Genomic DNA, 21,376 nt, shown 5'->3' with positions numbered 1-21,376 from the left:
ATGGGCTGAGAAGGCCAGAAAAGCTGGGAAAGAAAGATAGGAGGCCCCTGGACCTTCGGGCAAAAGTCTCATACCCCTCTGGGCAACCCTCCGAGATTCAGCGTCCAATAGTCTGATAGGTCTGTGGCAAGCCGGGTGGGGAGCCTGTGGAGGCCATGGGGAGGTCTGTCCTAGACAGGCAATCCACTCTCCCAACTTCCTGGCACCTCCTGAAGTCCTGGAGCCGCTGGATCAGGCCTTTGCAGTTTGCCTGAAACCTCCTCGGCTTGGGCTGCTGTTAAATTCAAGGGAATTTCCCAGATTCCACTGAGGAATAAATAATAATAATAATAATAATTTATTTATACTCCACCCATCTGGCTAGGTTTCCCCAGCCACTCTGGGCGGCTTCCAACACAATATTAAAATACAGTAATGTATCGAAAATTAAAAGCTTCCCTAAACAGGGCTGCCTTCAGATGTCTTCTAAAAGTTTGGTAGCTATTTTCCTCATTGACATCTGGTGGGAGGGCGTTCCACAGGGTGGGTGCCACTACCAAGGAATCGAGAGGAAGCTTCATCTCTCAGAAGAGAAAGTCTCCTCCTTTCCGCTGGTTCCCCCCCCCAACCCTTTCCTAGGCTTTCCTCCCAAGTCCAGAGGCCTCCAAAGGGCTGTAGGCCCAAAGGGAGCTGAGAAAGTGGCTCCAAGAACAAAGACAAGACAAAGAACAAAGGAAAGAAAAATCCCTTCCAATATGGCTCTCCCACCTTCTTCTTTTGCCCAGAGCACGCAAGAGACCTCATACCAGCGGTGAATGCAGGAAATGGAACAGGGGCATACTTCTCGCCTGAAGTATCCCTCAAATATATATTTTTTTAAGACTTCCTGCCGGTGGTGAGATGGGCAGAGACAAGCCCACATCATGGATCCCAATTTTCCCCCAAGGGAGAAATAACCTCTGTTCAGGTTTAGGCTGCTTGCAGCAAAGTACTTCGTTATTTTCTATCCCCCTAGAGTGCTTGGTTTTTGCTTTAGTTCCCTCCACTGCAAAATCTAGTTATGACTCAGGCATGTCAACCCAGAGCTCAATATTTCTCACTGCAATTTGTACTTAGTGCAAGATTTGTTGAGAAGGTAATTAACTGTGGCATTCATAGGGGTACTCAAGGATTAAGCAGATTTTGAACTGGGGACTCAAATCGATTTGGGATCAGGCTTAGTAGGCTGGCTATAAAATTTACTGCTTAGGTTCTGCTCAAACCCAAGTTGGAACGGTTCGATTTGACCTGCCATGTAACAGTTTCCAGAAGAAGCAGAGTGAAATCCAATAGCTTTTATTTCAGCTTCCTGTCTCACACTCGCATTCATGATTGAAAGCAGCCAAAATTGAAACTGGGTAAGAAAGCATTTTGCTAATGCCGTCTGGTGAATATTCAGCCTGGACAGAATGAAAGGATAGCTCAACAGAGGGAAAAGTTGGTCACATAAAACTTATTTTGCACTTCAAAATAGCGAACAGTTGCACAGTTCAAAGCACCTCAAGTAAAACAGAATACAAAAAATGTGGCTTTGCTAGTCAAGCCAAAATTTATGGTCACCAGGTTCCTTCATGGCTTGGCAGAAGCAACATCACTGCCCAGTATCAGGCAGTTACAGACTCTCACACCCCAACTCACCCTACCTGTGAAGAAAAGAGCTGGGGAGCATGTTGGCTTTTGTTGATCTTTGGCAGAGCAGCTCAGAGCACCTCATTTCAGCAGCAACCAAATAAAACCCACCTCTATTTACTGTGGGGAGGAAAGATGAATAATAAGAAGAATAAATTTTATTTATACCCCGCCCTCCCCGGCCAGAGCTGGGCTCAGGGCAGCTAACACCAGCAAAATTACAATAAAAACATAATAGGAGGAAAAAACAGAACAAAACAATTTAAAATGCAGTCTCATTTTAATACTAGCCCATAGATCAAAACCATAAGGAGAGGGGGGGAAAGGGTCAGACTGAGTCCAAACCAGGTGGAACAGCTCTGTCTCGCAGGCCCTGCGGAAAGATGTCAAGTCCCGCAGGGCCCTAGTCTCTTGTGACAGAGCGTTCCACCAAGTCGGGGCCAGTACTGAAAAGGCCCTGGCCCTAGTTGAGACCAATCCAACCACCTTGCGGCTTGGGACCTCCAAAGTGTTGTCATTTGTGGACCTTAAGGTCCTCCGCGGGGCATACCAGGAGAGGCGGTCCCGTAGGTACGTGGGTCCTAGGGAAAGAGCATGCCAGTTTCTTCTGCTGTTGCTTGGAGGGGGCGGGGGGAAGAAGGGGGGACTTCTGGTGGGCAGCAACCATCCTTTACTGCTCTGGGTGATTTGGCCGTGCAGCTGCCAAACCACCCCAGTCTTCCTCCCAACCTCGGAGCTGGGAGTTGCTACACAGCTGTTGGGATGGTCATGTTTCCAAGTTGCAAAGGAGGCTACTCACTTGGCACGCACAGCAAATGAAGACACTCATTAAGCTGCGACCCAGCTAAAGTTGTGATCCCACTCCTGAGAAACAAAAGCCGAAATAATTTTGTAGAACTTTTGCTATAGAGAAGCTGGAAAACGCAGCCACGCTCAGCTCATCTTTCCTCCGAAGAAACAAAAAACGGCAGGTAAGCTGGCACTCCCACAGAAGTATTTTGATTCCCTGGGGCAAGTTATTTTATGCTCAGTCTCTCTCAGGCAGCTGGAGTGCAAGGGGCCTGTAATTTTCCAGTTAAAACAGTGCCTAATATTCACAACTGAAGGCAGACACTTTGCACGCACATTTTACTAATTATAAGCTGTGCCGTTAAGTACCATTTCCCTGCTTAATTCCACATGGCATTTCTCTGCGTTAAAACCACTGGCTTCCTGTAACCTTCTTAATTGTGGTGGTAACAGACTCCAATTTCACAGCATAAAACTGCGAAGGTCTAACATTAGCAGGATTTTTATGAAAACATCTCCTGGCTTCCATATGAGGAGAAGCATCAATATCAATTTGGCTGGAGTCTTATGGCATCTCCATAAACCCATTTCCATTCCCCCCCCCAACTATATTTTTTTCACAACTCTCCTTTCTGCACTAAAGATTCTTGCCGCCTCTTAATCCCCAAGTATGCAGTGCTTTGATTGCTTCCTTGTTCTTACGAAACGAGGGGTCAAGTGCTTTCCCCCTTTCTCAGCAGTGGGAAGAAAAGCTTTCTGACCTCCTCTCTCACTTCCTCTTTTGGGTGAAGCAAGATACTTAAATGTTTCTTGAGTGGGGAGGGAGAATCTGAAGGAGAGTCAAGCCTAATAGTGTTGTTGCCAGGAGCTTCTCCTACACTTGAGTAGGAACCTGGTAGAGACACATGCCCGACTGGCATGTTCCCTCCCTCCTGGCCGATCGTTCGGGAGCTTTAAAAGCTTTCTTCAGCCCGAACATCACAGCGACCGATGCCAACCAACACCGGCACACTTAGGGATCCGCAGAGTTTGCGCATCATGTGTGACAGACCTCAGCAACTCAGCATTTTGGCTAATCTACTTTATTTACGTATTAACACACACGGAACACTGCAACATGGCTCCCTCTCTCTCTAGCATCAGACAGCAAAGAGAAAAAAACAAAGGACAATTGTCACACTTCACGGAACAAAGTAACACAAACATCCTGCTTCCGTCACTTCCCACTCTGTGGAGTCAAAATATACACCGTAATGTGATAGACAAAAATCCCATGACTGCAATCGTGGAGCAGGAATTCTAACAGTTGTAACAGTCACTTCTGCAGAAACAAGATAAACTTCGTATTTCTCCCCATCTCGATTCTGAAGGGAAATGCTAAGCCAAGACTCTGACTGCTCAGAGACCAAAGGGGTCCAGGACAGGGCACCCAGTGGTCAAGAGGCAGATACCAGTGTTCAAAATTAGCCAGGCACCAGGCACATTTTGCACCTGGCTTTTAAGCACTTGCAGCCAAGTGAAGATCTGGAGGTGCCTGCCTGGGGATCCTTGGATCTGGAGTAATACCCCATCCCGCAGAATTCTCTCAGTTATATTTTATTTGCACAACTGGAATGAATTTCTGGAACCTGAATGCTTTTGTCTGTGCATCCTGAACAGGAGCTGTTGCCATTAAGAAAAAGAGGTCGGAATAGGCCAATATCTATGTGGATTGTCCCTGGATTAAGCTCTCAAAGTTCTCAACCTAGCTCAAGGTTGTGATATGAACTAGCCAGATGTTTAACGGAGAATCAATCACAGTCTGCCCATCATTTGAAAAATAAGACTTTAGAGCCGTCTTGCCCCAAAATGGCAACTAGACATTCCATTTAGAGCCTATAACCTTGGTTTAAGGAGTCATTTGGCCCCTAGCTTAAATATCTGAGTGAGATACATGTATGTCATGCACAGTAACCACCAAACTGTCTCCACAACACCCGTTATCTATTTGTTTCTCATCCTCTGTGGGCAACAATCTAGAAACAAACCTTTTAGGCAATCAAGGAGGAAAGAAAGGAGAAAGAGGCAAAGGACAGCCAGGAACCAATGGTGAAGGAACCAGCAGCTCAGGCATCAATTCTGGTAGACTCTTAATTCCTTGCCTTTTAGCTATTATAGTGCTCACCAAGGTATCTGGATTTTGAAACAACCAGGAATATAGCCAGATGAAAGTATGCAAAATGAAGTTAGTTTATGGAAATCTGCATGCTTTCCATTGTTCCAGACACTGGGTGCAGACAGAAGGATATATATTCAGCATTTATATATTGGGGTTTTTTTTTTAAATAGATGTTCAAAGTACTTCAAAAACAAGCTTCCCTCCTACCGCATTTTTCGCTCCATAAGACACACTTTTTCCCTCATAAAAAGTAAGGGGAAATGTGTGTGCGTCTTATGGAGCGAATGCAGGGGGGAGGCAGGCAGGAAAAGCCATCAAGAGCCGCGCACAAGCTCTGTGCGGCTCTTGCAGGCTTTTCCCCAGGAGGGAGAAGGGACTGACGCGGCCAGTCAGTCCCTTCTCCCTCCTCGTAGAAAAGCCCGCAGGAGCTACGCGCTCCTTAAAGGGCGTACGGCTCCTGTGGGCTTTTGCGGGAGGTGGGGGTATTGCCACAGCCACACGCAGCCCCTCTGGCCGGGAGAGGCTGTGCGCGGCTATGGCTTCTTTAGCCACGTGCAGCTTCTCCCGGCTGGAGAGGTTGCACGCGGCTAAAGAGGAAGCCAAGACGTCTTGGCTTCTCCCATAGCCGCGTGCAGCCTCTCCCGGCTGAAGAGGTTGCGCACTGCTAAAAAGGGATGGATCCTGCTCGCTGTCTTGGCTTCTTTTCTCTTTGGTGCTGGGGGGGGGGACCGGGCTTCCCCCGGCAGCCCCAGAAGCTCTTTGGGGGTGTGTGGGGGGGGGGAAATAATATTTTTTTTTCTTGATTTCCCCTCTAAAAACTAGGTGCGCCTTATGGTCCACTGCGCCTTATGGAGCGAAAAATACAGTATGTTATAGACCAAAGAGGGCTACATGGCCGTTCAGTATCACTGTTCTGACATAGTGGAATGCAGGAGGAGAGAGACAAGCAGCTAAGGGGGTTTGTAGTTGTGGCGAGATTCTGAAATGTCTTGGCTCGCAGTCTAAGTTCATACACTACACCAGATAATATTAGAAGGGTGAAATGCTTCACAGAGGGGAAAGGGTCAGACACCTGGACTCTCCTGGAACTTTTTCCTTGACTCGTCGTTATTCCAAAGTTAGCAGACTGTAAAGTCCTATTTGGAAGGAGAATAGCTTTAAATAATCAGGCTCATCGGGAACCAGCTCCAGCTCTTGAGAATTCTCTTTCGGGTGGTCTCTGTCTTTCTGATTCTCTCTGTCCTACGTAATCACAGGATGGAATAATTCTGCATATGCCACAATAAGATGGAAATACTGTACTTGTAAACAGCAGTACATTTCAAATTCTGCTCGTTATAAGAGCATAGCAGGATTGAGAAAGAGGTAGGAGCACACTAAGTTTCCAAAACACTTTTTATCTCCTCCCTAAACAAAAGAAATTAAGCCCATATAATATACTGAATAAATAAAATAGTAATAATTATATTACTTATAACCCACACATGTGACTGGGTTTCCGCCACTCTGAGCCGCTTATAGCATATATAAAAACATAGTAAAACATCCAGCATTAAAAACTTCTCGATAAAGGGCTGCTGTCAGATGTCTTCTAAAAGTTGTGCAATTCTTTATCTCCTTGACATCTGAAGGGAGGCTGTTCCACAGGGAGGGCGCCACTACCGAGAAGGCCCTCCGCCTGGTTCCCTGTAACTTGGCTTCTTGCAGTGAGGGAACCAGCAGAAGACCCTCGGAGGAGGAATATCTGATTTTAACTTTTCCTTTCTTCCTACAACCACAATGCCCAACTATCTTTTTTTAAGTCCAAGGCTCAACAGTTAATGAAGGTGAAGACTCATTCAGTGAGCGAAATAACTTTCTTTAGGTAAGGCAGAATTCTTTCAAAGCATTGCAGTGAAAAGGAGGCTTCGTCCCTGCCTTGTTTTGTAACGTAAGGACCTACGAAGAGCCTGTGGAAGACCAGCAAGCAGGATTTGAGAACAAGAGCACTCCCCCTTCCTGCGGTTTCCAGAAAACTGGTATTCAGAATCATTGCTGCCTCCAACTGTGGATGCAGAGTATTGATTTCTTATGTTCTCCCATCACTCTTATATCACATGCAGAGAATCTGAAGTGAAAGTAAGGTCAGTATGGAATTCTTATTTAGAACTCTGATGTATGGGCCTTGCTACTACAGTAGTACCTCGTGTTACGTACCATCCCCCTTACAAATGCTTCGGGTTACACGCTCCGCTAACCCGGAAGTAGATGCCCCTTGTTGCGACCTTTGCGGATGTGAGCGGAAGTCACGCTCCGGCGGCGCAGCAGCAACGGGAGGCACCATTAGTGAAAGCGCGCCTCATGTTACGAACAGACCTCCGGAACGTATTAAGTACAGTGGTACCTCAGGTTACAGATGCTTCAGGTTATGCGTTTTCAGCTTGCGCACCGCGCCGAACCTAGAAGTACCAGAACGGGTTACTTCCGGGTTTTGGCACTCGCGCATGAACGCTAAATCACGCTTTGTGCACGCGCAGAAGAACCGACTCACAACCCACACGTGTGCAGACGCGGCGCTGCGGGTTGCCAATGCTGCGGGTTGTGAACGTGCCTCCTGCATGGATCATGTTCGCAACCCGGGGTTCCACTGTACGCAACACGACGTACCACTGTAATCATATAATGTCCCAGGAAGCTCATCAAATGTTTTGCAATACATTTTACTCCTGCATCATTACTGTACATTGGTATCTCAGCAGCGGGTCTTTAACTAGCAGATTTCTGAGGTGGTCAGAGGTGGGGATCCAGGCCCAGTTGCTTCCCAGATTGTCATTCATAAAGGTGGCACCACGCAGAATACATAGAGCTCATACTGACTGCTGCTGATTACAATTGCACAGGCATATTTTTATAGACACAGTGACGGTAAAACTTCTATGGCAGGAGAGATGGTCGTGGGAAGAGAAGAGGCATCTACCCTGCACTTAAAAACAAGTTCTGCTTGGGTAGCATCACCTCAAATGCCACCGAAAAGGCAATATTCTAGTGGGTAGATAATGAGCTTGGAAGGTCTGCTCTGCATGCTAGATTTGGCTCTAGTGTCCATCACAAAACACCCTTAATACTTGACGCAAGTATTGGTTTCAAGATTGCATTCTGGTTTGGTAAAGGAATTTATCTCCTCAGCTTCCTGCTTTCTTCTCTTTGTAAATAAAGCTTAAGACACATATTATGGACTGCTTTCAAGGCTGCAACTTAATTCACTCAAAGCCTTACAAATACCTGTGTGTAAAGTATTCCACGCGAAAGCAGGCTACTATATTTTATAGGTGAGACCATTGTGTTTATAAAACTATTCTGAAAACATTTTCCTAGAGGACCAAAAACAGGCATGCCTTGATTTCTATTATTTTAAAAGGAAATGCGCGCGCACACACCCTCTCTCACGAAATAAGAACAAAATCTACTCTCAGAGTAATCCAAAAACTGAAGGGACAAATGTATATGGCGTATCCGTCTTCATCTTTGCTTCAAAGGCATTTTAAAAACATTTCTCTAGCCGCTTAGAGGCTAACGCATTCTTTAAAAGCTAATCCATCACGTGCGGTTATAAAAGCCCTGTGCAAGGACTTTTAGGCACTTACGGATTCCAGAGCCTTGGGAAAGCATTGATTTCCTCTTGCGTATATTCGTCAAACCTCTTGGGCACTTTGCGGGGCTGCGGAAGCACCTCTACAAGATTCTTGCGTATTTCTTCGGGGATTACCTGAGGAAGAGGGAAACACAAACAGCCACTGGCCATCAATTGCCGTATTTTTTGCTCTATAAGATGCACCCGACCATAAGACACACCTAGTTTTTAGAGGAAGAAAACAAGAAAAGCCAGCAAGAGCCGCAGACACGTTCGCTCGGCGCGGCTCTTTAAAGATAGAGCGGCTCTTGCTGGCTTTTCTGGGAGGTGGGAGAAAGGACTGATGGGCTGCCCTCCATCCCTTCTCCCACCTCCCTGAAAAGCCAGAGCAAGCTGCACAGCTATCTCTGAAGCCAGCACAGCAAGAGGGAGAGCTGTGCAGCGGTTCTTGCTCTGCTGGCTTCCCAGCGAAGCAGATGAGGGACGGAAGGGAGCCCTTACGCTTTGCACAGCTATTGCTGAAGCCAGCACAACAAGAGGTGCTAGAGGCGCTGCGCAGCTCTCCCTCTTGTTTTGAGTGTTACGCTGAGGTCTGTCTGTTTTTCCTATTTATTTTGCATTTCTGTGGCTCTTTTTTTGTGACTGTGTGGAACCAAGTTCCGCTACTGATTGATTGATTAGTTTGGTGACTGCAGTACATTGTTTATTGCTTTCATTTTATGGATCAATGGTCTGGTTAGATAGTAAAATTCATGTTAAATTGCTGTTTTAGGGGTTGTTTTTAAAAGTCTGGAACAGATTAATTCATTTTACGTTACTTTCTATGGGAAAGTGCGCCTTGATTTTGGAACGCTTTGGTTTTAGAACGGACTTTTGGAACGGATTAAGTTTGAGAACCAAGGTACCACTGTACGTGGATTGAAAATGTAGGTTAGAATTTGCATGGGTACAGTCGAGATTGGTACACAAGAAACAATACTGGCAACTAACTTACATCATCTGCAAAGATGTGCAGCCTTTGCATCATAGTTCTTCTGAGAAGGTTTTTGGGGAGCATTCCATACGTAGCCAGTTTTACAATCTGCAAAAGAAAACACATAACATTGGCTATCTCAAGGTCTCAGAAATCTTCAGCCTTCTAATACAGAATTAAATAAGAGAATTTTATTTTATCTTTCATTTTAAATAAAAAGATAAGGTTAGTAAGGCCACAACTTTATTGGTTACAGGTGATGAGTGGTATTGGCTTAGGCATTGGTCCTAACCGACTATATCCGACTCCAGCCCGTCCGCTTGAAGTCCGGGAAGGATTAACCACCAGTAGGGGGAGTCCTGCTGATGCACATCAACTAGGAACTCCCCCGGGGTCACCGATTGAGGGGCGTGCCTTAGGACCTCACCTCCCCAGGCTTCAGACAGGGCCACGCCCCCCAGAATCCTTTATCGGACTACCCTTCAATATGTGGGGCAGGTGATGGCGTTACCTCCCCTCTTCCATCTACAGAATACCAATGCCTAACAGCCAATACCAAGAAAGTTGTGACAATTTGCTACGAGGTAGGCGAAAACCAAGTGGCTGGTGCCAATTTGCCAAGTGGAAAAATTCCTACCAGGCCCCTCAATGGCGACCAACCAAGGTCCATAGCAAGGTCAAGGAACGAAAACCTTAAAGGGCGGGAGGTGGAAAAAGCAGGAACAGCTGGCGGACGGCAAAGAGGGAGATCCCCGGCTGCGTCCTGCCTTAAATAGGGCAGGTCATGCCCCCAGAGCCAGCCGATTGGCCAGCCAGGGGATGATGCGGCCGGGAATCCCCCCAATCGCGCAGGGGCTGGGCTTCCTGTTGTATCATCTTCCCCAGCCCACCTCATCACTGTTTGCAATGAATCTCTTGCACCTCCCCTAGCAGGCTCTCTTCCACAAATATTCCTGTAGGGAATGTTTACTATCGGAAATGACAAGAAATGACATTATGGGATTTCCCCCATCGCTCTTGCCAGGTAGCTATGACACTCACATAGCTGCATTAAAAATCCCTGCTAAATTATGATTTATTTCATGTTATTAAACATGGCTGGATTAAATGTGTGCCAAATCTGTTTTTTAAATACAGAAAACCTTCAGTGTCTTTAAAAAGGAAATCCCTATATAATTTTAAAAAGTGGTGACTAGACATTCTGTTTTTGCGCCTACAATTCAAGTCCCAGGAGCAGTGATGCTCCTAGCTTTTGCATCCCAGTTTCTAACACGGGCCTTAACTATTCTGAACTACAAAGCACTTTCAATTCTTCTCTCTCTCTTCCAATCCTGTTGGCACAACACACTAAGGATTGGACAGTTAATGGCTATTTCTGACTATCCCCATTTGTTCATTATATGTAAATGCTGACTATACTGTAAATATTTAGAGGTGAAAGACAGATACATTTATCCAAATAATTCTTTCCAAATGTACAAGTGTATTTGGTTTCAGTTTTAAAAACAGAACCTGCACCCCACGTAGCTACACACTCATAAATTCCCTTCCAAAATATAATATGTTGTGCCTCCCTTATCTGAATAATATTTTTAAAGAATCACATGTGAGCAATATATATACCTGGCTTCTTTTTTTAAATGTAAGATCATTTTAGAATAATTTCAAGTTTTGATCTCTGTTTCTAGAAAGACAACTTTGCCTACCTGAAGAATGGCAGAAGGACTGCAATTCTAACCATGTCTATTCTGAAGTAGCTCCCATTGAACTCAATTGTGCTTTTTCCCTCTTAGTGAGGTTAGGACTGCAGCCTTAGACAGCACCACAAATCACACAAAACACAGTAATGTCTAGTTCATCTCACCTTGTCTCCTATTATCATTATATGGGTTGAACATATATAGTTCAAGTTATTTTGGGGGAGGAAGGGTGGGATGTCAAATGAATAAATAATAATAATAATAATAAATAGGACACAAAACAAATTTAACTTGATATTAAAGAAGGGCAGCGACAGGTGGGGAATGCAGGACACATCTCCCAGTTTTAAGGTACTGTGTAGCTTTGTCTTTAACTGCGGGCATTGAAGCCTATAAAAATTATTTGCTTAGCGATTTGCTCAAGATGAACAGGCCCATTAATAGCAAAGGTGAATAAGATCTATGGGCCAATATTCGTCTATACAAAGGAACAACAGCTGAGTGCTAACAACAACAACATGCCAACCATCTGACCAGTGTTAAGAGACTCTGATATATAAGCTAGGGGCCAAATGACTCCTTAAACCAAGGTTATAGGCTCTAAATGGAATGTCTAGTTGCCATTTGGGGGCAAGATGGCTCTAAAGTCATATTTTTCAAATGATGGGCTGACGGCGATTGAGTCTCCGTTAAACATCTGGCCAGTTCAGATGACAACCTTGAGCTAGGTTGAGAACTTTGAGAACTTAAAGAAGGAAAGTCACTTGATCCAGGGACAATCCACATATATACTGGCCTACTCTGACCTCTTTTTCTTAATAGCGACAGCTCCTGCACAGAAAAATAGCATTTTGGTTCCAGAAATTCATTCCAGTTGTGCAGATAAAATCTAACTGATAGAATTCTACAGGATGAGGTATTAGTCCAGATTCAATGATTCCCAGGCATGCATCTCCAGATGGTGGAAATGTCAGGCCCATTCTGGCACCCAGGCATCTTCACTTGGTTGCAAGTGGTCAAAAGCCAGGTGCAAAATGTGCCTGGCGCCTGGCTAATTTCGAACACTGCATCTGACTGGGTTGTGCCAGCTCTGGGAGACTTCCAGCGAATCATAAAACCACAGTAAAACATCACACCTTAAAAACTTGACCCTAAAGATCTGAATATGCCGATATGCTCCTTTGCATAAAAACTGGAAAGCTGTACAGACTTTACCCAAATGGAAACTGTTATATAAAAGCAAACCTCAAAATAGAGGACTTCTAATTCTAGAACTGTGGCTCTACCGTGCCAATCTGTCAAAGGGTGTACTTTTTTTAAAAATGCAATCAGCAATTTAAGATCAGCTTACAGGATCAAGATGTGTGTCTGCAGCTTACGTTGAAAAGTGCGAAATAAAGTGATGAAAAAATAACCAACAAATAATCGGAATTGTGAAAATCAGAACAGACATTAGTTATTGCACAATGCTCATATATGTGTAATTTAATATCCTGTCTAAGGTATTTAATATAGGAACTAATCTAAAGTAACTTCCTCTGCAGTTAATAGTCACTAAACAATTCTGGAATACGGTCAACAAAAGTAATTGGAAAACTCTGGAGGGAGAGAGGATCCTTTGCTTCATTTTTTTTTTTTTGCAGTGCATATGAATGTTAAACTTCAATTCCCAATAACCAGATATGCAGAAAAACTCATGACGAGTGCAAGTTCTATTATACTTGTCAGATCTCTTGAGCAACACAATCCTCTTCCTTTTTACTCAAAAATTACTGTTTCCAGTAAAGCTTACTTACTCCCAAGCAAGTGCATATGAGAACCATAAGAAACCTATATTAATTGCTGGTGTTCCCACTCTGAACATGGTTTAGTTCCCCAGCTTTTCTAATGAACACCCCAGAATTGAGGTCCTTGAGATCCTTCAGCCCGTGTGCAAAACACACTGAAAAATATTTTGCCCATTTTGTTTTAAAACGTCTACTTTTATTTTAATTTTTTTTACATAAACCTGCCTTCAGATTTGGAGTTAAGAACTCTTGGAGTGCATTATAATAAGAACTGCTGTGTCGTTTTGCATCTGGAATTGCTTTCTCGTCAGGGCAGTTTCAATGGTTTAACGTCTAGGATTTGTTTACAGTAGAAACTACTATATTTTTCAGGTGCTTTTTGTGTGTGTGTGCATTAAATCCTGAACAAAAGCCACAAAAGACGCCATAAATGTTGGTTTTCAATAGACAGTTTACAAAGCCAGTAAGAGCAATGCAATCTGGAAGGAACATAAAAGCCACAAGTCAAAAGCCAGAAACGTTCACTTCCAAGCTTCAAGTCGTCACGTGCTCCTCTTTCAAATACAACGGAGAGAGCTCTATAGATTTCCACATACGCCGGCAGAGTGGTTTTACACAATTGCACCTCATATTACAGTTGGCTTAAAAAACCCACCTTGGCTAAATTAAAGGAGATTCAAGGTATTTTTCTTTTGTTCAAATCAGGCTCCTGGGGCGCTACCTTGAATCGGGGGGAAAGAGATTCAATCCTCGCCCTGTACTGCAACGATCCCCAATACTACTCAAATTGCACCCCTGTATTCTGCCTTCATGTTTCCCCCTCTACAGTTTATAGCCGCTCTAGGGACATGGGTTCATTCCAGTCTCCTGATCCAAGCTGAGCCACCCTCAAATAAGCTAGGAGATTCAATCGCAGAGTTTTCTCACGTAACATGCAGTTGGGCCCTCTTGATGACATGGTTTGGACTGGAGGGTCGTATTTATTTTAGAAATGCATACCCCTCACTCATCACCAGTCTGTTCCCAGGTTGGCTTGCAAGAAAAATGAAAACTATAATGCAGCTACTAAATATACTCCCATCAATAAAACACAGAAAAACCACCACCAGAGATTTATGAACTCCCACTTATAGCAGGAGGAGAACGTGGAAAGAGAGACTTTTCAGTTGCTTATATCCTCAGGACTCACTGTCAGTCCCAATAACATCAGAATAGCAACATCAGTTCATAAGGCAACATCTATTTCATCTTTATTTAATTCTTGTTATCATGTTCTTTAGCCACCTCTTTAAGTAGAACGTCCTCTCTGCTAGATCGTGACACAACTTGTGAACAGGAGTTAGATGCATTAACCAAAGCAGAGAAAGATTTAAGTCACAAATGAATTTAACTCACAAATGAGATGTGGGCGTATGCAGCCCTTTCTCAACCCATGCAGAGTTCGTCACCATACCTGCATAGTTTGTCACTGACCCAGGTTTGGAAGACTAGCACTAAACGTAATTTCTGAATTCAGACATCATGGTAGAGAGTAAACCACATGCAAAGGGAGCGAGGGGCAGAACCCTTTCTCAGGCCTCCAAATTATGGTGTGGGGCATTGTCAGGAGAAAGCGGACACTAGCTGAGTCAACCAACTCTTGATTTCATTTGGTTGACATTCTTCAAAAAAGTAGTTCTGTGGTTCTTCAGTTTTGCATTTCTATTTATATGTGTCTTGGCCTGTACACAGGAATTAGCAGCTGAGAAGCATTATGGGGTGAGGAAGTCCAACTCCTTGAAATCAGGGACTATCAGATGGGGATCCCCCTTGACAGGACGTCGAGTCCTTGGGCTGCTAGTTGCTTATCCCTCTTCTAAAATATAATATAAAACTCAACAGGGGGAAAAAAGCAAAATGCTAACATTAAGCAGTTCCTAAAAAGTTTGGACAAGTTCTCTAGTAAGGAACTAATAAAACTGCCAAACAGACAGCTGTGAAGAAAATATATAATATATATATAATTTAAAAATGTGTATATATAAATACACCCATAGAATAGTTGGAAAGGCAGAGATCTGGAAGAAGTAACTAAACTTTCCAAGAAAATCTGGCCAACTCATTATTATTTGAGAAGACATGGGTATAATGAAGCAAATTCAAGAAGAAAAATCTGGTTCAAAAATTGAATAATGCTGATTCCAGCACACAAAAAACCACTGGAAAAGTGATCTGTTAAGAGAGATAGTGTATGGTATCAGCAAAAAAAGGTGAAAATAAAACCCAGTTATTGATGGAAGTCTTTGGATAAAGTGCCATTCTTCTTTTAAATATGCTGGTGAGAGCTGGTTTGCTAATTGATTAATGGAAGCATTAGAACCAAAAAGCTGCCTGTATCAGCCCTAAATACCGTATTTTTCCATGTATACAGAAGACGACCTTTTCTTCTGATTTTTTTTGTGATAAATTGAGGGTCGTCTTATAGACGGGTTAATATGCTAAGTAAGTGAGGGCCAATGCTGTGGCGGTAGCAGGGAAATGTCGGAGAGGAGGCTGCTTACCTGCTCTTCCCGGCTTAGGAAGAGTATTTGGTTTGTGCCAGTATGCAGTGTATTACGGCACCAGTTCCATCAGCCAGAGCGGGGGATCATCGAAAAGCTGCTCAACAGCTCAGCGAACTTATAAAAGAAGCTCAACAACTGTTGAGGGCTCCCAAAAAGAGGGGTCTTATACATGGGGCATAGCTGTCAACTTACAGATTTGAAAATAAGGGACCAGCAGCCTCGAAAATAAGGGATCAGCAGCCAAAACAAGGGATCAACAATTACTTTGATAAAATACATATTTTGTTGCATGCAAATGGCTTTAGATACCTATTAGGTCCATAAATTACCATATAGCATATATTCAACAACAACAAAAACAGCAACAATTTGTTGTTGACAAAGGACAGCTGGACATAGAAAGGGCCCCATTACCTTCAGTAGCTTATTTAAGGGACATCATCAATAAGGGACAGCAGCGGGACATGGCGCTGGGATAAGGGACTGTCCTGCCAAATAAGGGACTCTTGACAGCTATGACATGGGGTCGTGTTATACACGAAGAAATACGGTAAAATGAAGTGCAAGGAATGAAAAGGAAGGTGCCTTATATCAAACTGGACCCCCTAGTCTATCTAGCTCAGTACAGTATCTTCATTGATCGAAACCTTTGAGAATCACTGCCAGTCTTTTCCAGCCCTACCTAGAAATGCCAGAGATGGAACTGGAGTCTTTCTGTGTGCAAAGTGTAGACTTCCACTATGCTACTGCCCTTCTGAGTCATTGGTTTTGTAGTTAAAGGTTAGTCTCAGACTGGGAAACCTCATCTTCCCAGAAGAGCTATAGTGAAAGAATAACAAAATGGGTGCACATTTAGGCAGAGAGGTTGTCTTACATAAGCAGAAGAGATTTATCTTAGAGAAGAGAAATTAAAAGAAAAAAATGTATATAGCAAGGAGTATAATATAGGCACAGTTTCTCTGAAATACATAGAATTGCAGGGGGGGGGAGACACATTATAGAGGTTTAGCCTACTTTTCCACTTGTAAAAACTATACAGTTTTAAGCTAAATGGACTTGCATGCCAAATTTGATAGACCTTAGTTCCAACTGCCTTATTTCTGGATTTCTTCTACAAAACAATTTGAATTCTAAAGTAGAGTTGTGCAGCAGTGTTTTTTTCAAGAAGGGAATTGCAATTATCGCATGGTGGAATAGAAGTTTGCATCTTTCCCCCACAATACCTTCTTCCAAATACATGAAGATAAGCAATTTTTATGGGAGAACAAATGAAATAAGTGCACATTCATTCCCAAATGAATGGAGCTCTTTCCGAGACAAAACAAACTTCTTAAACAACACAGCTGATTACAGCTCTGATCCTTACACAATTTATTCCAAATTTTACTTTCAAAACTGATGCTACATTCCGCACTTTTAGGCAACTGCAGTATGCAGTGTGCCCCACCACCCAATGTCCTTTTCTCCAAAGCCCCTTTCACATCCATCTCCCTGCTTCATTTTCGTTTACTAGTCCCCCAGCTGATCTCGCTCTTCCTTTCTATTTGCCCTGAGCTCTCTTTCTCCAAAACGCTCTGCTAATCAATGTACAGTGGTACCTTGGGTTACATATGCTTCAGATTACAGACTCCGCTAACCCAGAAATATTACCTCGGGTTAAGAACTTTGCTTCAGGATGAGAACAGAAATCATGCTCTGGTGGCACGGCAGCAGCAGGAGCCCCCATTAGCTAAAGTGGTGCTTCAGGTTAAGTACAGTTTCAGGTTAATAACGGACCTCTAGAACAAATTAACCTGAGGTACCACTGTACTCAGCTCTGAATATTGGGACAGAGGAAGACAAAACCAGAGCCCATTCGATATTAAAAGCAGACCTTTTAATGATTTTTTGGAACAAGGTTTTTCTCCACTTGTTCCTCTGTTAGGCAAGTCTCTGCTGAAAAGTTATTAACTGGGATAGTCTATCACAGGGATGTCCAACCGGTCGACCGCAATTGACAGGTCAACCCCTAGTTGATATTAGTCGATCGCGGGGTCATTTTCCTCTGCGGGAAAAGAATACTCTTTCCTGTATTTGCGCACGATTTCAAGAACGAAAGACGGTGCTCCGCCCCCACCAATAGGCAGAAGTATTTGCTGTTTCCCCTAAAAAAAGTCAACATCTTAGGTCGCCCCCCCAATGAGTAGATCACTGCTAGATTTTTTTATCTGGGAGCGGATCGCAGTCTGTTGGGAGTTGGACATCCCTGGTCTATTACATTGCCTGGGTCCTGACATGATCTAAGGTGAGTTTTCACAACTGCACTGCCAGCACGTAATCCAGAGCAAATGGCAGCAGCACAATTTTTGCGTGTCTAACTTTGAGGCATGTTAAGTTCTGCTGCCCTCAAGTGTTCACTGGCCAACATGTGCAACTGACGCAAAAAATAAAACTGAAAACCTATTTGTCACAAAAGGCTGATTTAGTCAAAGAATCTATCATTCATCTGTAAGCACCAAGTCGGTTTCTGAAAACTTTTATTTTAAACTGCATCATTATTATTATTACTACTACTGCTGCTGCTACGTGACTTACCGTACATTTCCATGTATAAGACTATATTTTTTTCTTGAAAAATCATGCTAAAAAATTGGGGTCGTCTTATACATGGGACGCGGGTGGCGCTGTGGGTTAAACCATAGAGCCTAGGACTTGCTGATCAGGTCGGCGGTCCTGTTGCTCAGTCCCTGCTCCTGCCAACCTAGAAGTTCGAAAGCACATCAAGTGCAAGTAGATAAATAGGTACGGCTCTGGCAGGAAGGTAAAAGGCGTTTCCGTGCACTGCTCTGGTTCGCCAGAAGCGGCTTAGTCATGCTGGCCACATGACCCGGAAGCTGTACGCCGGCTCCCTCGGCCAATAAAGCGAGATGAGCATCGCAACCCCAGAGTCGGTCACGACTGGACCTAATGGTCAGGGGTCCCTTTACCTTTTTATACATGGGTAGTGAATAGGGTGGACGTTTGATTGGTTGCTGCTGCATCTGTTAACGGCTATTGTGCATGTGATTGGTTGCTGCATCGATGGGTGGTGTTGACTGGCTGACACTGCAGCAATTGGGCGGGCGATCAGCAGCTTCTGCCGGCGAGGGGACAGACGGGAGGCGGATTTTGTGATGCGTGCAGGTGAGCAATTTATGGCAACCCCCCCCAAAAAAAGTTAAACAACCCTGTGTAATGTCCCCCCATTTTCTGAATTTTGAGTCCCCCAAAATAGGGGGCATCTTATAGACGGAAAAGTATGTTAACTAACAGTTAGCTCATCTAGAAGAAAAATTCTGATCCTAAACATCTACTGTCTTGCAGAATATCCATGGGGGGGGAAGGTTCAGGAGTAAACCCTACACAAATCACTCAGACTCAATACACAAAGTACCCCCAAAATATGGACAGAACATGGCCCTTAACAAGTGTGATAAATATCAAGGATTTAAAAAGCTGGTTTAAAGGTTTTTTTTAAAAAAATTATTTATTAAAATGACTATGAAATTTCTCTTCAAAATACTTTGGCTAACGCCACAGAATCTGAATAACGAGAGGAGGGAAGGCAGTTTAACAAGAGATATAGAAGCTGTTCAACCACAGGGAACAGCATGGCAGAAGGCATGGAAATGAGCTTTGGCGGCACAGAAACATTGAGAATAGCCACATGGGAGAGAACAGAAAGTTAAAAAGTTTGGCGTAAAGACTGAGAGCTGTAAAATGAGGACCGGAAAACTGACGTTGGTGGAATGCATGGGGCAGCCGCAGCTTCAGAAACGAAATAAACACATGGCGTTTTGAATTGCATCGCATTGTGGGCACTTGCTGTATAGTGCCTGCAATGTAATTAACCACTCCCTCAGTCCCATATAATCTAGCCTCATAATGGCACTCCCCATCCATGCAAAAAAGGAGAGCTGATCATGGTTACCCACCAACTATTATGTCCAATAGAGACACCACAGTTTTATCATTCTAATCTCATGCAGCAAGCCCCTTCAACTGCAAAGATGTGACAGTCTTTTAATGATTGCATGGGAAGGCTCTCAATGCTAGGACCTGGCCACTGCTTCATGTGGGAGGCAAATGAGGTGCTGTGGGTTAAACCACAGAGCCTAGGACTTGCCAATCAGAAGGTTGGAGGTTCGAATCCCCGCGACGGGGTGAGCTCCCGTTGCTCGGTCCCTACTCCTGCCAACCTAGCAGTTCGAAAGCACGTCAAAGTATTGATGTTTTAACTTGTAACATGTGAGCTGCTTTGAGGTCATTTGTAACAGAAAGCAATATAGAATCATAGAATTGTAGAGTTGCAAGGGATGCGGGTGGGGCTGTGGGTTAAACCACAGAGCCTAGGGCTTGCCGATCAGAAGGTCAGCGGTTCGAATCCCCACGACAGGGTGAGCTCCCGTTGCTCTGTCCCTGCTCCTACCAACCTAGCAGTTCGAAAGCACGTCAAAGTGCAAGTAGATAAATAGGTACCACTCCGGCGGGAAGGTAAACGCCGTTTCCGTGTGCTGCTCTGGTTCGCCAGAAGCGGCTTAGTCATGGTGGCCACATGACCCGGAAGCTGTACGGCGGCTCCCTCGGCCAATAAAGTGAGATGTGCGCCACGACCCCAGAGTCGGCCATGACTGGACCTAATGGTCAGGGGTCCCTTTACCTTTATCGCCGAGATGAGAGCACATGCCACTGTGGCACTCTGCCTGCAATATGGCCCACTTGAAATGAAGGCAGAACATTGCATAGAGAAGTCATTTAGAGAGGCAGGACGATAGAAGGGGTGCTCACTTACTGCAGTTGGGTCCCTTAGATGAAGCTGAGCTGCTGTCACCTGTTTGAAGCCACCAGGGTATCTAGAATACAAAACGAAAGAATCCAGAAAATTCAGAAGCGTATCTAAATAAGAGATCGATAGCAAAGATTGCCATCTTGCAAATAAAAACATGCATATGCTTAATGTAAGTTCGCTCGCTAGTGAAATGCATTGTTTATGGTTTTATAAGTATTTTATTGATGTTGATTCATATCATCTCGTCGTTTCATTGATATTTTCGGAACCAACCATATTCACGTGACTGATTTGTGTTAACTGTTTTCCATATTTCTAGTTGCGGGTAGGTAGCCGTGTTGGTCTGCCGTAGTCGAAAGAAAATTTAAAAAAATCCTTCCAGTAGCACCTTAGAGACCAACTAAGTTTGTTATTGGTATGAGCTTTGATGTGCATGCACACTTCTTCAGTGCACACGAAAGCTCATACCAATAACAAACTTAGTTGGTCTCTAAGGTGCTACTGGAAGGAATTTTTAAATTTTGTTTTCCATATTGAAATTTAAATGGCTGTATCCTGTCCTGGGACTTGCTAGTGAAGGGCAGATAAGAATAATATTAATAATTTGTATGTTATGTTATGAGAGCTCCAAGCTTGGAGCTGGAAAGGATGGCGGGGTTTGCTGGATTGGCCCTGTGTGCCTCAGCAATGCAGCAGCCAAACATCCCCTTGCCTGCTTCTGCGCTTTGGAACTGGAGAGGCAATTGCCTCCATCCCCTTCTGCAACTCCAAGGTTAGAAGGAAGGCTCAGACTTAGAATGATTGCTAAAGGATGGCAGCACATTTGCTGTAGTGAGCAAAAATGTAGACCACCCTGTCACTGGGATATTTGCTAAAAAAAAACCCACCCTTTACTATGGGAGTTGCACAAGGATTTCCAATACATATTAGCATAAGGTAAAGGTAAAGGGACCCCTGACCATTAGGTCCAGTCGTGGCCGACTCTGGGGTTGCGGCGCTCATCTTGCTTTATTGGCCGAGGGAGCCAGCGTACAGCTTCCGGGTCATGTGGCCAGCATGACTAAGCCGCTTCCGGTGAACCAGAGCAGCGCATGGAAACGCTGTTTATCTTCCCGCCGGAGCTGTACCTATTTATCTACTTCCACTCCATGCTTTCGAACTTCTAGGTTGGCAGGAGCAGGGACCGAGCAACGGGAGCTCACCCCGTCGTGGGGATTCGAACCGGCGACCTTCTGATCGGCAAGTCCTAGGCTCTGTGGTTTAACCCACAGCGCCACCCACGTCCCTATAAATATTAGCATATCTTATGCTAAAAATACAAAGCTTCCCTTTTCTGACTTTCTACTAGTAACAACTTTCAAA

The 21,376-nt window shown here is 44.1% G+C and overlaps 1 protein-coding gene across 1 annotated transcript in view; it reads right to left on the bottom strand.

The window, feature by feature from the left end:
* The window catches only part of MRPL13 (mitochondrial ribosomal protein L13), a 37,809-nt gene that overhangs the window by 12,285 nt on the left and 4,148 nt on the right, over positions 1 to 21,376 (bottom strand). The window contains exons 4-6 of the mRNA XM_053395373.1: positions 20,018 to 20,078; positions 9,199 to 9,285; positions 8,218 to 8,339 (exon numbers count right to left, since the gene is read on the bottom strand). Of these exons, the coding sequence (XP_053251348.1) occupies positions 8,218 to 8,339; positions 9,199 to 9,285; positions 20,018 to 20,078 (270 nt within the window). The remainder of the gene's footprint in view (positions 1 to 8,217; positions 8,340 to 9,198; positions 9,286 to 20,017; positions 20,079 to 21,376) is intronic.

This window comes from Podarcis raffonei, chromosome 7 (assembly GCF_027172205.1).
Source record: "Podarcis raffonei isolate rPodRaf1 chromosome 7, rPodRaf1.pri, whole genome shotgun sequence".
Taxonomy (NCBI): Eukaryota; Metazoa; Chordata; class Lepidosauria; order Squamata; family Lacertidae; genus Podarcis; species Podarcis raffonei.
This window is presented reverse-complemented; position numbering and strand designations above follow the sequence as displayed.